The sequence below is a fragment of the Peromyscus leucopus genome, unplaced genomic scaffold (genome assembly GCF_004664715.2).
Source record: "Peromyscus leucopus breed LL Stock unplaced genomic scaffold, UCI_PerLeu_2.1 scaffold_1226, whole genome shotgun sequence".
NCBI lineage: Eukaryota > Metazoa > Chordata > Mammalia > Rodentia > Cricetidae > Peromyscus > Peromyscus leucopus.
In genome coordinates this window covers 24,535-38,001 of record NW_023504365.1, presented here as the reverse complement: position 1 = coordinate 38,001, position 13,467 = coordinate 24,535, and the positions used below count along the sequence as shown (strand labels likewise).

Sequence of the window (13,467 nt, the reverse complement as noted above, 5' to 3'; positions counted from 1 at the left end):
ACCAGGCCAAATGCTTAACCAGGCCAAATGCTTCTAGTTTCTGGTCCTCACTCCTTATATACCTTTCTGCTTTCTACCGCCACTCCCTGGGATTAAAGGCTAGCTTTCTGGGATTAAAGGCATGAGTCACCATGCTAGGCTGTATCCTTGAACACATGGATTTCTGCCTCTGGAATGCTAGGATTAAGAGCAAGTGCTACCACTGCCTATCCTCTATGTTTAATATTGTGGCTGTTCTGTCTCTGACCCGAGGTAAGTTTATTAGGGTGCACAATATTTTGGGGAAGACAATACCACCTCATTTCCTTTTTTTTGTCTAAAATTAAAAAAAGCTTACAACTAATACAAGAAAAACTATGCAATAAGTAAATACAATATATACAATCGAGAATTACATTAACAATATCCAGTCCATTAACATTTGACAGATTCAGATAAAAACTCCATTATATATGTATATATATAAAATAACAATGTCCAGTCCAGGAACATTTGATAAACTCAGACAAAAAAATTTCATTACTTATCTTATTTAAAATAAGTAGTTCCTTTTTAAAAGTAGATTTAAAAATTCACCTTTTTATCTTACCATACTCATATTTTCATAAAAGTTTCAATAATCTATCTTTTATCATTTTTATATCTTCCCCTTTTTCTTTTCAGTGTAGATCCTATTATTTCTTTATCTTTTTTCTCAGAATATATTTGATGATCTATCTCATATCTATATTCTCTTTTTCTTTTTGCTTTCTAGGGGTGAAGATATCTTTAGGGAATCTTGAAAAGAACATTTTTGCGGGGGCTGGAGAGATGCTTTACTGGTTAAGAGCACTGGCTGCTCTTCCAGAGGTCCTGAGTTCAATTCACAGGAACCACATAGTGGCTCACAACCATCGGTAATGAGATCTGGCACATAGGCAAAAACACTGTATACATAACACACAATAAATAGATCTTTAAAAAAAGAAAGAAATCATTTTTTAAAAAAATTTTGGGTTAATTGTCAAGTCCTCTATCTTTTGTCCAGTCTCTGCATAATAGGAAAGTTCAGGGCTTGGCACAAGTCCTTGTTCAAGTAGTCTGTCAGGCTGGATCATCTCAGCTAGTCATCTTGAAATTCTCCTGACCAGTTTGTAGTCCAAAGTCAATCTTTCCGTGGTGTTAATCAGCTTAATGGCTTTATAATAGTTCCTATAGAATCATCATTTTGGAGTCCTGTCATCTTTTTGAAGATTTCAAAGTCACTGTTAGGCATGGTCATGGTGTGCTGCAGACGTTTCTTTTTGGAGGGGGGGAGGGGGGCTGTGGTTTGGAACAATCACAGTCTGATGAATGTCTGTCTCTTGGAACCATGAATGTTCTTCCCTAGAAGAGAATATCTTCACAGCAATTCCTCCCCACCATTTGTCTCACCAAACTAATCCAAACTGACCTTTGTCGATGTTTTCTTGTAACACAATGGTCCTGGCAATTCTTCTCTCAACAAGCAGTAATAAACTCTTTGTCCCAGGTAGCAGATTCACCGCAATCACCAACATGATGAGAAGGAGCCAGCAACTCAGAGCAACAGCTTTTGCCTCCGTGGTCCCACCACTGTTTTTGGCTGGGTCCTGGCCACAGTTTCTCCTTAGCAAGCCTCCTAGGCCAGCCTCAAACTCGGGATCCTCGTGCCTCTCCCTCCTTCAGTAAGACCTACCTGCATGCTCCACCTCAACCAGCCGAGTGTAGCTTGGGCCTGAGCTGGGGCCCACAAGGCCACAGGCAGGCAGCTTTTTCATGAATTCCTACCATAAACGTTGGGCGCCAAATGTAACAGGAATCTTAGAAGTTCTTATTAATAAAATCAAACCTGAGCCAGGTATTGGAGTGAACTGGAAGATCAGAGAGACAGAACAAGCCACGGATACCTCACCTCGCTGAATCCTCAGCTGGTCTTGTTTCCTTATACTGGAGGCCTCTGAGTCCTCATCCAGAATGGGTCTCAGCTCAATTGCTACTCAAAAGCCTGAATGCTTAACCAAGCCAAATGCTTCTTTCTTCTAGTCCTCACTTCTTATATACCTTTCTGCTTTGTACCACCACTCCCTGGGATTAAAGGCTCACTTTATGGGATTAAAGGCATGAGTCACCATGCTTGGCTGTATCCTTGAACACATGGATTTCTGCCTCTGGAATGCTAGGATTAAAAGCGTGTGCTACCACTGCCTATCCTCTGTGTTTAATATTGTGGCTGTTCTGTTTCTGACCCCAGATAAGTTTATTAGGGTGCACAATATTTTGGGGAACACAAACCACTTCATACATCTTTTGGACATTATGGATTCTTACTTGGCTCCTTTAGTTCTTGGACATGATCAAAGGATGCCTAATCAAATAGTGTGTCTGTGGGAATATGACCACTAGAGAACTTTTTTTTATCACTCTTTGAAAAGTTGTCTTAATAAGTAACAAGAATTACCAACCATTGAGGCACAGATTCATAAAATGTTAAAAGAATTAATTACAAACACAAAACACACCTAATTCAGAACATACCTCTGAAATATTTGATCAAGTCTTTGCATTCCTTCTACTCTTCTACCCTCTTTTCATTTTTAAAATGTTGGATTCAAATTTCTCTATGGGTTAAAGCAAGGTAGATACTTATGATAGTGGTAATACAACTATTTTCTTTATGTTAGTTGTCAGAGCCCAGCATGCCACAAAGGTATCTCTCTAGAGGATTCTCCTCATGAATGCTACTTCCTTGAAGGTACAGGTAATCATGAAGGCTGACTGACTGATCAGAACTGACACACTCCCACCAAATATGCCTTGCAAACCTCACAGCCTTGCATCCCAATACACGCTGTCATTTCAGGGTGGCAGGGAGGTTTGCTCTGGTTGGTTATGTAATATATGTCATTACCTATGTGACTTAGGGGAAGTGAGCAGGAGCCTTTGTGGTCAGGCCCAAACCTCCTTGGTGACATCAGCTCTTCTCAGAGTGTGGGGCCTCATCATAGGACGTCCTGTGGTAACAGGTGCGATATGAACTATGCAAGTGTGTTCCCCTCCCCACACTGCCAAACACCTGCTAGCTCACCTGAAATTATCATGTGCAATGAAAAAGTCTGTTTTTCTCTTCTTATTTTCTAATCTTGTTGCACAACTGAAAAAAATTCACTGTGATTTTTGTTTATAGCTATTTATATCTCTACAGTTGGCCCTAGGAAAAATTTCGGCTGTCAGAATAATAAAATAATAATATTGAGTCAAGTTTGAGTCCAAGTTTGTTTTAAAAATGTATGTTTTCAGAAAAAAAGAACTTCAGTGTTGTGAAGAGTCTAGAATGTTGCAAGTCTATAATCAAATGACCTCCGGCCATCTCAGCTTCCTTTGTAGCCATTTTCCAAACACTTTATATGGCCTTCATCTTTGGGACTACTAGGCTATCTTTTTGAATATATAAGTAGCTCCCTAGGTTCTACCAACTAAAATACTAAGAATGACAGAAAGCATATGAGGCCTGAACCTGAGATTTCTCCATATTTTATAATCACCTAACCTAATTCTTCCAAAGGCAAATTTGACAAATGTATTCCATTATGGTTTTCTTTGAAATTGTTCCCATGTTAGAATAAGGGATTGAGGAAAACACCCAGTTTTCCCAGGATTGGTCCCTCACATTAGGCTCCAGAATAAACTGTTTCTTTTTATTCCTTTGAGTGAGAGCTATTTCTTAGACATAGAAGAGGGACTATTTTAGAAGAGAAATATGACTAGGAGTTAGAATGAGGAGGCACCACCAGGGCAAAAAAAGGGGTGTTTATAATGTCACAGTCATGATATACTAGAATAAAAATGGCATTGTGAAATATATTCAATCATGTAATGAATATGTACTAGTAACTTTTTCTTAAAAATATCAAAATATTTTTAATTATGTGATGTTGATGAAAGAAGAGACAAGCTAACAAACAAAATATAATGAAGGGTCAGTAAAATGTTTCCTAAGAGTCAATTCATCTTGATTGAGTTACAGTGATTAAGTATACTCCATTCATCACCAACAGCTCTTTTCTCCTGGATCAAGAACAGAGAGGGAGAACAAGGAATAGGAGACCATGGTAAATGAAGACCACATGAGAAAAGGAAGAAACAAAGTGCTAAAGAGGCCCACAGAAATCCACAAAGATACCCCACAAAAGACTGCTGGCAATGGCCGAGAGACAGCCGGGACTGACCTACTCTGGTGATGGGATGGCCAAACACCCTAATAGTTGTGCCAGAAACCCCATCCAAGTACTGAGGAATCTGGATGCAGACATCCATGGCTAGGCCCCGGTGGAGCGCTGGAAGTCTAATTAGCGAGAAAGAGGAGGGTTTATATGAGCAAGAATTGTTGAAACCAAGGTTGGATAAAGCACAGGGACAAATAGCCAAACGAATGGAAACACATGAACTATGAACCAAAGGCTGAGGGGCCCCAACTGGATCAGGCCCTCTGAATAGGTGAGACAGTTGATTGGCTTGATCTGTTTGGGAGGCATCTAGGCAGTAGTACCAGGTCCTGGGCTCATTGCATGAGTTAGCTGTTTGAAACCTGGGACTTATACAGGGACGCTTGGCTCAATCTGGGAGGAGGGGACTGGACTTGCCTAGACTGAGTCTATCGGGTCGATCTCAGTCCTCGAGGATGGCCTTGATCTGGAGGAGGTGGAATGGGGGGTGGGCTGGGGGAAGGGGAGGGGGCAGGAAGGGGAAGAACAAGGGAATCTGTGGCTGTTATGTAGAACTGAATATTATTGTAAAATAAAATAAATAAAATAAAATAAAATAAAAAGCAAAGCAAAATGTAGACCAGTTGAGCACAGAGGCCCATCTCTCCTTAAGTTTTCTTTGATTCTTATATTCTGTAAAAGGAAACATTGGTCCAAAGCATCATGCTGACTTATAAATGTGCCAGAACAAGTATTACTCCAGGCATGAAAAGAAATCCACTGGGAATGTTTTATTCAAATCCATTCTTTGGGATTCTAGAGCAATAATTTGGGCAGCAAATTATTGCTTGTGACATTGTAAATAATGAGGATAACCATGATTTTAGGTTATCAAAGTTTATCTTCACTCCCCTTGTATCTATTTTTGTAATCTTTGAGCCAGATTACAAAACTTGAGCAAACTTTTCTGACTTCTATGTTAATACAATAATGATATAATTATTAACTAGATTCATGTTTACTGTGAATGTTACTGATTATAAGCAATCAGTATAGTGCCATTGTGCACAGTCAAGAACTTGTGATGGATATAACTAAACTGAAAGCTTTTGTGAAAGGAGGGGTGTGAAATGTAAGAGGTGGGTTAAGTTAGAAACGTCCTCTTCAGCTCAGGCATTTGAATACTTGGTACCCACTTGGTTGTGATGTTTGGTGAAGTTTTGTTCATACCAATTATTGTTATTGTCTCTATAGACTATTGTGCTTATCTAGGTTTACATCTGCACTGGTGAGACCGGGAGAATTCTAATTCTCGCCTTTAAGAATGTATGGTGACCCCTCAGGCCTTGGTTCATAGTTTATGTGTTTCCATTCGTTTGGCTATTTGTCCCCATGCTTTATCCAACCTTGGTTTCAACAATTCTCGCTCATATAAACCCTCCTCTTTCTCGTTAATTAGACTTCCAGCGCTCCACCTGGGGCCTAGCCATTAATGTCTGCATCCAGATTCCTCAGTACTTGGATGGGGTTTCTGGCACAACTATTAGGGTGTTTGGCCATCCCATCACCAGAGTAGGTCAGTCCCGGCTGTCTCTCGGCATTGCCAGCAGTCTTTTGTGGGGTATCTTTGTGGATTTCTGTGGGCCTCTTTAGCACTTTGTTTAGGCCCTCTGAATAGGTGGGACAGTTGATTGGCTTGGTCTGTTTGGGAGGCATCTAGGCAATGGTACCGGGTCCTGGACTTGCTGCATGAGATGGCTGTTTGAAACCTGAGACTTATACAGAGACACTTGGCTCAGTCTGGGAGGAGGGGACCGGACCTGCCTGGACTGAGTCTATCAGGTCGGTCTCAGTCCTTGGGGGTGGCCTTGATCTGGAGGTGGTGGGAATGGAGGGTGAGCTGGGGGGAATAGGAGGGGGACAGGAAGGGGGAAAACAGGGGAATCTGTGGCTGTTATGTAGAACTGAATAGTATTGTAAAATAAAATAAAGAAAGAAAAAAAGCATAAAATACAAAAGATCTTAAAATCATAGAATAGATATTTTTGAAGAAATGTTAGAAAGAACTGAAATATATTGGAATCAGGATTCCTGTGTAGCCTTGGAAAGGAAGAAGGAAAAAAAACAAAAGAAATGAACTCACTGACTATAGAAAGAAACAGTTGCTGTGGGATGTTCTGTATGGCAAATGTGTTGCTCTGATTGGTTAGTAAAAAAAAACACTGATTGGCCAGTAGTCAGGCAGGAGGAAGTATAGGTGGGACAAGGAGGAGAAGAATTCTGGGAAGTGGAAGGCTGAGTCAGAGACACTGCCAGCCACTGCCAGGACAAGCAGCATATAAAGATGCCGGTAACCCATGAGCCATGTGGCAAGTTATAGATTTGTAGAAATGGATTAATTTAAGATATAAGAACACTTAGCAAAAAGCCTGCCACAGCCATACAGTTTGTAAGAAAAAAAAAAGAATGTATGGTGAAGCCAGGGGAGTAAATATGCACATTACATAGTCACTTTGATTTCTAAATTCTTGCAGCTATGAGCAGTGAGACACTGACAGTTCTTTCTGTCCCATTGCTTAAAACAAAGAATGTCTTTCACAATTGAACTACACAACACTGAAAAACAAATAACTTTCTTCAGCTAAAAGCTCAACGTATATTTTCTGATTACAAATGTGTGAGTGGTGGGTTTTTTTTTTTTTTTTGTTATCTTAGTTTTATAAATGGCCAGAGTAAAATAAGGAGCTGTAAGGCTTACACTGTTGAGAAAAATATGTCCAAATGTTTAATATAGCAACAAATATTTTAGATATGCATGACGATGGTGGTGCATAAATATATTTCTAGCCATTGGTACAATGTAGCAGAAGAATTGTCAGTTTGAGGTCAAAATAAGCTACATAGTAAGACTTTGTCAAAAAAATATATTTACTAGAATATACAAACTATCCATAAGTCATAAATTCCTAGCTGGTCACTGGTCACTAATCTGAGAATATAAAGGTTGAGGAGTTTTCTTCCATCTCAACATTTATCTATTGTTTCTCAAAAAGGGTTGCACGTTATAGTATGTTTGTTTATTTTCTTAACACTATTTGGACACCAATCAGTACCATTAAACCAGGAATTCAGATGGGTACTCTGTAAAGAAGGACAAAGGTAAAGGAAACCTATTTTTCTCTATCAAAAGCACAAAGTGTAATTGAGAAAGAGATTAAAGGTTATCTGATCGATCAGTCAATGATGTTTCAGTGAGAAACATGTTGATTCAGCAGGTAGTGTTATAAAAGCTCCATGCTGGCTGATCACAGCTGTGTCAGTGAGAAGGGTCTCCATGGATCCAGTCATAGTCCTGGTGCTCAGTCTCTCCTGTCTGCTTCTCCTCTCACTCTGGAGACAGAGCTCTGAGAGAAGAAAGCTCCCTCCTGGCCCCACCCCTCTCCCAATTATTGGCAATTTCCTCCAGATAGATGCAAAGAATATCAGCCAATCCTTGACCAATGTAAGTATTCTTTGTGCTCCTCCAATACATTGATAAGAAGATAAATTGAAAGCTACTTTAAATGAAAGTCTAGTAGAAGAGGAAATATTGCTATTAATAATCCTACATTCAAAACTCTTGCAGTGTACTATATACCTCCTGACGTTTACAGCTGTATCTTGTCAGGAATTCAGTAATGAACAAGAATCCAGGTGAAGAGATATTCATTTCATTGTATTTAATAAAAATGAAAAAAAAAATCTCACAAAATTGCAAAATTTGTGAATATTTCCTATCTTAGAAAAAAACACCCAAAAAGCAGCCTTTTCCATTATTTTTGGTTGAAGGCCAATAGTGAGTAATGTTTTTATTCAATAACTCAGGTAGAACTTCAGACAAACATTTTTACTGAGGTTTTGTATTTGATGCTGGACTCTAAAGAACAAACTGATGCCTAATTTAACTAAATACCAATAGACATGGAATAAAACAAGACATGTAAGGAAGGAGGCAACTTTGAGCATATCTGGTGATATTTGTATCCAGTTTTAATTTTTGTAAAACCTAGGTCTGGGGCTAAGAATGCTGCCAGAGAAGGACCTGTCTTTCCAGGAAATACTGCATGCCTGTGGTGCAGCTTCGGTGATGCCCTCTCTCTGTGTTTGTAGTGGCAGTTGCCAAATCTGGCCTGCTCAACAGAATCTGTTATGATGACTTACAAGTTTACATTTCAAAACTAGGTGTTCCAAGCTTTGCTGCTGTATTTCTGCATCATTTCATCTATTCCATTGGTCTACATGTGAGTCTATTTTTTGTAATTATCAGACTGTGTATATCACTATAGCTCCATAATATAATTTGAGACCCGATATTGATACATCTCCAACAGTGTTTTTACTCCTTAGGAGTGCCTTGACTATTTATTCTTGGTTCTTTGTGGTCCCATATGCAGTCTTCTGTTGTTTTTCTAAATATGGCATCAGAAGTTTGATGTATAGCATTAAATCTGTAAATAAAGAAGTATGTGTTTGTAGTATGGGTGTTTTGTTCCTTGGTTTCTGTCTCTTCTCTGGTCTTCTGAATGGAGAGGCCTGTTTTTGAGGAGAAGGTCTTGACACCTGTAAGCTGGGCTTCTGTATGTCAGAGTGGAGTGGTCTCTGTTCAAACAGGGCATTTCTGCTGGAGTTGGGGGATGGCTAGGTAGGATGGGCGGGATGATTGTGGTAGGGTGGATAGGCACTGAGAGGGTGGGGGCAGTCAGTAGGCAGGTGGGTGGTCTACATGGAGTTCTGGTGGCCAGAGTCCTGCTGAATGTTTTGGTGTGAAAATTCATTGTAATCCTTATATAACAACTACCTGAACTCTGAGGCATTACAAGGTTCACTGTAGGTGATCAAGAACTGATCATCATCATAATGTGATACCAATAGACTTCAGAACCATTTGAAGCTGAGTTTTGTCTGAATAAAAAATATTAAAATACCGATAAAACACTGATAATATCAGTGTGAATGAGGTTGACTCCATGGAGATTTGTAGCAAGAATCTTAAAAGTTCTTATTAATAAAATCAAACCTGAGGCCAGTTATTGGGGAGAACACTGGAAGATCAGAGAGACAGAACAAGCCACAGCTACCTCATCTCACCCGATCCTCAGCTGATCTTGTTTCCTCAGACTCTAGGCCTCTGAGTCCTTATCCAGAATTGGTCTCAGCTGAATTGCTGCTCAAAGCCTGAATGCTTAACCAGCCAAATGCTTAACCAGACAAATTCTTAACCAGCCAAATGCTTCTAGTTTCTGGTCCTCACTCCTTATATACCTTTCTGCTTTCTACCACCACTCCCTGGTATTAAAGGCTTGCTTTCTGGGATTAAAGGTATGATGAATCACCATGCCTGGCTATATCCTTGAACACATGGATTTCTGCCTCTGGAATGCTAGGATTAAAGGCATGTGCTACCACTGCCTATCCTTTATTTTTAATATTGTGGCTGTTCTGTCACTGACCACATGTAAGTTTATTATCATGCACAATATTTGGGTGGATACAATACCACATTTCCTCTCTTTTTGTCTAAAATTTTAAAAAGTTTATAACTAATCAAGAAAAATTATATCCAGTAAGTATATACAATATACACAGTCAAGATTACATTAATGATGTCTAGTCCATTAACATTTGACAGATTCAGTTAAAAAACTCCATTATACATATTAACAATGTCCAGTCCAGTAACATTGATAAAATCAAAAAATTTCATTACTTATCCTATTTAAAACAAGTAGCTCCTTTTTTAAAAGTATTTTTTCTTTTCATAATAGATTCAGTAATATCCCTTTTGTCATTTTTATATCTTCCCATTTTTCTTTTCAGTGTAGATTCAGTGATCTACCTATTTATCCTATTATTTTTTTATCATTTTTCTCAGAGTAGAATCGATGATCTATCTCATATCTATATTCTCTTTTTCTTTTTGCTTTCTAGGGGTGAAGATATCTTTAGAGAATCTGAAAAGAAAAAAATTTAGGTTAATTGTCAAGTCCTGTATCATTTGTCCAGTCTCTGTATAATAAGAAAGTTCAGGGCTTGTCATAAGTCCTTGTTGGAGTAGTCTGTCAGGCTGGATCATCTCAGCTAGTCATCTCGAAATTGTCCTGACCAGTTTGTAGTCCAAAGTCAATATTTCTGTGGTGTTAATCAGCTTAATGGCTTTGTCATAGTTCTTGTGGAATCATCATTTTGGAGTCCTGTCCATTTTTTGTAGATTTCAAAGTCACTGTTAGGCATGGTCATGGTGCCCTGCACTTTTGTTTTTTGGGGTTTTTGTTGTTGTTGTTGTTGGTTTTTTTTTTTTGGTGTGTGTGTGCCTCCTCTGTGGTTTGGAACAATCACAGTCTGATAAATGTCTGTCTCTTAGAGCCATGAATGTTCTTCCCTAGAAGAGAATATCTTCACAGCAATTTCTCCCCACCATTTGTCTTGCCAAACTTTTCCAAACTGACCTTTGTCGATGTTTTCTTGTAACACAATGATCCTGGCAATTCTTCTCTCAACAAGCAGTAATAAACTCTTTGTCCCAGGTAGCAGATTCACCGCAGACACCAACACGATGAGAAGGAGTCAGCAACTCAGATCAACAACTTTTGCCTCCATGGTCCCACCACTGTTTTTGGCTGGGTCCCGGCCACAGCTTCTCCTTAGCAAGCCTCCTAGGCCAGCCTCAAACTCGGGATCCTCCTGCCTCTCCCTCCTTCAGTAAAACCTACCTGCATGCTGCACAACAACCGGCTGAGTGTAGCTCGGGCCTGAGCTGGGGCCCACAAGGCCACAAACAGGCAGCTTATTCATGAATTCATAATATGAAAGTTGGGCGCCAAATGTAGCAGGCATCTTAAAAGTTCTTATTAATAAAATCAAACCTGAGCCAGGTATTGGAGTGAACTGGAAGATCAGAGAGACAGAACAAGACACAGCTGTAGAAATAACCATCTTATTAAATAAGAAACACAGAACCAATGCAAAGAATGCATTGAGATGCAAGAGATCAGAGCTAAGAGCCTTACCTGTCTGTTCCAGCTAGCCTCTTCAGCCAAGAGAGACCTACTTCCTGTGTGTTTGTCATTATACAGACTTTCTGTTCTGCCTTCTCATTGGTTGTAAACCCAACCACATAACCTCCTTGTCACTGCCTGTCAGTACAGACCTCCAGGTCTTCTATGGTTGGTATTGAGTTTAAGGCGTGTGTATCCAATGCTGGTTGTATCCTTGACCACACAGAGACCTACCTAGCTCTGCCTACCATGTGCTGGGATTAAAGGTGTGCACCAAGAAGGCTCAGCTTTGCTATGGCTTACTATTAGATCCAACTGCCGGGCAACTTTATTAACATACAAATAAAATCACATTTCAGTAAAAATAAAGTATCACCATACACAGCTACCTCACCTCGCTGGATACTCAGGTTGTCTTGTTTCCTCAGACTAGAGGCCTCTGAGTCCTCATCCAGAATGGGTCTCAGCTCAATTGCTGCTCAAAAGCATGAATGCCTTTTGAGCCAGGCCACATGTATACTGGGCCAAATGCTTACAGGTCAAATGCTTCTAGTTTCTGGTCTTCCATTCTTATATACCTTTCTACCACCACTCCCTGGGTTTAAAGGCTCACTTTCTTGGATTAAAGGTGTGAGTCAGCATGCTTGGCTGCATCCTTGAACACATGGATTTCGGCCTATGGAATGCTAAGATTAAAAGCGTGTGCTACCACTGCCTATCCTCTATGTTTAATATTGTGGCTGTTCTGTCTCTGACCCCAGATAAGTTTATTAGGGTGCACAATATTTTGGGGAACACAAACCACCTCATTCCTCAGTTGGACATTATGGATTCTCACTTGGCTCCTATAGTTCTTGAACATGATCAAAGGATGCCTAATCAAATAGTGTGTCTGTGGGAATATGACCACTAGAGAACTTTTTTTTATCACTCTTTGAAAAGTTGTCTTAATAAGTCACAAGAATTACCAACCACTGTAGCACAGATTCATAAATGTTAAAAAAATTAATCACAAACACAAAACACACCTAATTCAGAACATACCTCTGAAATATTTAATCAAGTCTTTACATTCCTTCTACTCTTCTACATTCTTCTCATTTTTAAAATGTTGGATTCAAATTTCTCTATGGGTTAAAGCAAGGTAGATACTTATGATAGTGGTAATACAACTATTTTCTTTATTTTAGTTGCCAGAGCCCAGCATGCCACAAAGGTATCTCTCTAGAGGATTCTCCTCATGAATGCTACTTCCTTGAAGGTACAGGTAATCATGAAGGCTGACTGATCAGAACTGACACACTCCCACCAAATATGCCTTGCAAACCTCACAGCCTTGCATCCCAATACACGCTGTCATTTCAGGGTGGCAGGGAGATTTGCTCTGGTTGGTTATGTAATATATGTCATTACCTATGTGACTTAGGGGAAGTGAGCAGGAGCCTTTGTGGTCAGGCCCAAACCTCCTTGGTGACATTAGCTCTTCTCAGAGTGTGGGGCCTCACCATAGGACGTCCTGTGGTAACAGGTGCCATATGAGCTATGCAAGTGTGCTCCCGTCCCCACACAGCTGAGTACCTGCCAGCTCACCTGAACTTATCATGTGCAATGAAAAAGTCTGTTTTTCTCTTCTTATTTTCTAATCCTGTTGCACAACTGAAAAAAAATCACTGTGGTTTTTTTTATAGCTATTTATAACTCTACAGTTGGCCCTAGGAAAAATTTCGGCTGTCAGAATAATAAAATAATAATATTGAGTCCAAGTTTGAGTCCAAGTTTGTTTAATAAATGTATGTTTTCAGAAAAAAAGAACTTCAGTGTTGTGAAGAGTCTAGAATGTTGCAAGTCTATAATCAAATGACCTCCAGCTATCTCAACTTCCTTTGTAGCCATTTTTCCCAACACTTTATATGGCCTTCATCTTTGGGACTACTAGGCTATCTTTTTGAATATATAAATAGCTACCTAGCTTCTACCAACTAAAATACTAAGAATGACAGAAAGCATATGAGGCCTGAACCTGAGATTTCTCCATATTTTATAATCACCTTACCTAATTCTTCCAAAGGCAAATTTGACAAATGTATTCCATTATGGTTTTATTCATGATAGAATAAGGGATTGAGGAAAACATCCAGTTTTCCCAGGATTGGTCCCTCACATTAGGCTCCAGAATAAACTGTTTCTTTTTATTCCTTTAAGTGAGAGCTATTTCTTAGACATAGAAGAGG

The 13,467-nt window shown here is 39.5% G+C and overlaps 1 protein-coding gene across 1 annotated transcript; it reads left to right on the top strand.

The window, feature by feature from the left end:
• Positions 1 to 7,464: 7,464 nt before the first annotated feature.
• Positions 7,465 to 12,850, top strand: LOC119086156 (cytochrome P450 2C37-like). The gene is made up of 3 exons (XM_037201718.1): positions 7,465 to 7,704; positions 8,424 to 8,482; positions 12,427 to 12,850. The coding sequence occupies exons 1-3, from the start codon at positions 7,537 to 7,539 to the stop codon at positions 12,518 to 12,520; spliced, it is 321 nt and encodes a 106-aa protein (XP_037057613.1). The 5' UTR covers positions 7,465 to 7,536; the 3' UTR covers positions 12,521 to 12,850.
• Positions 12,851 to 13,467: the final 617 nt, after the last annotated feature.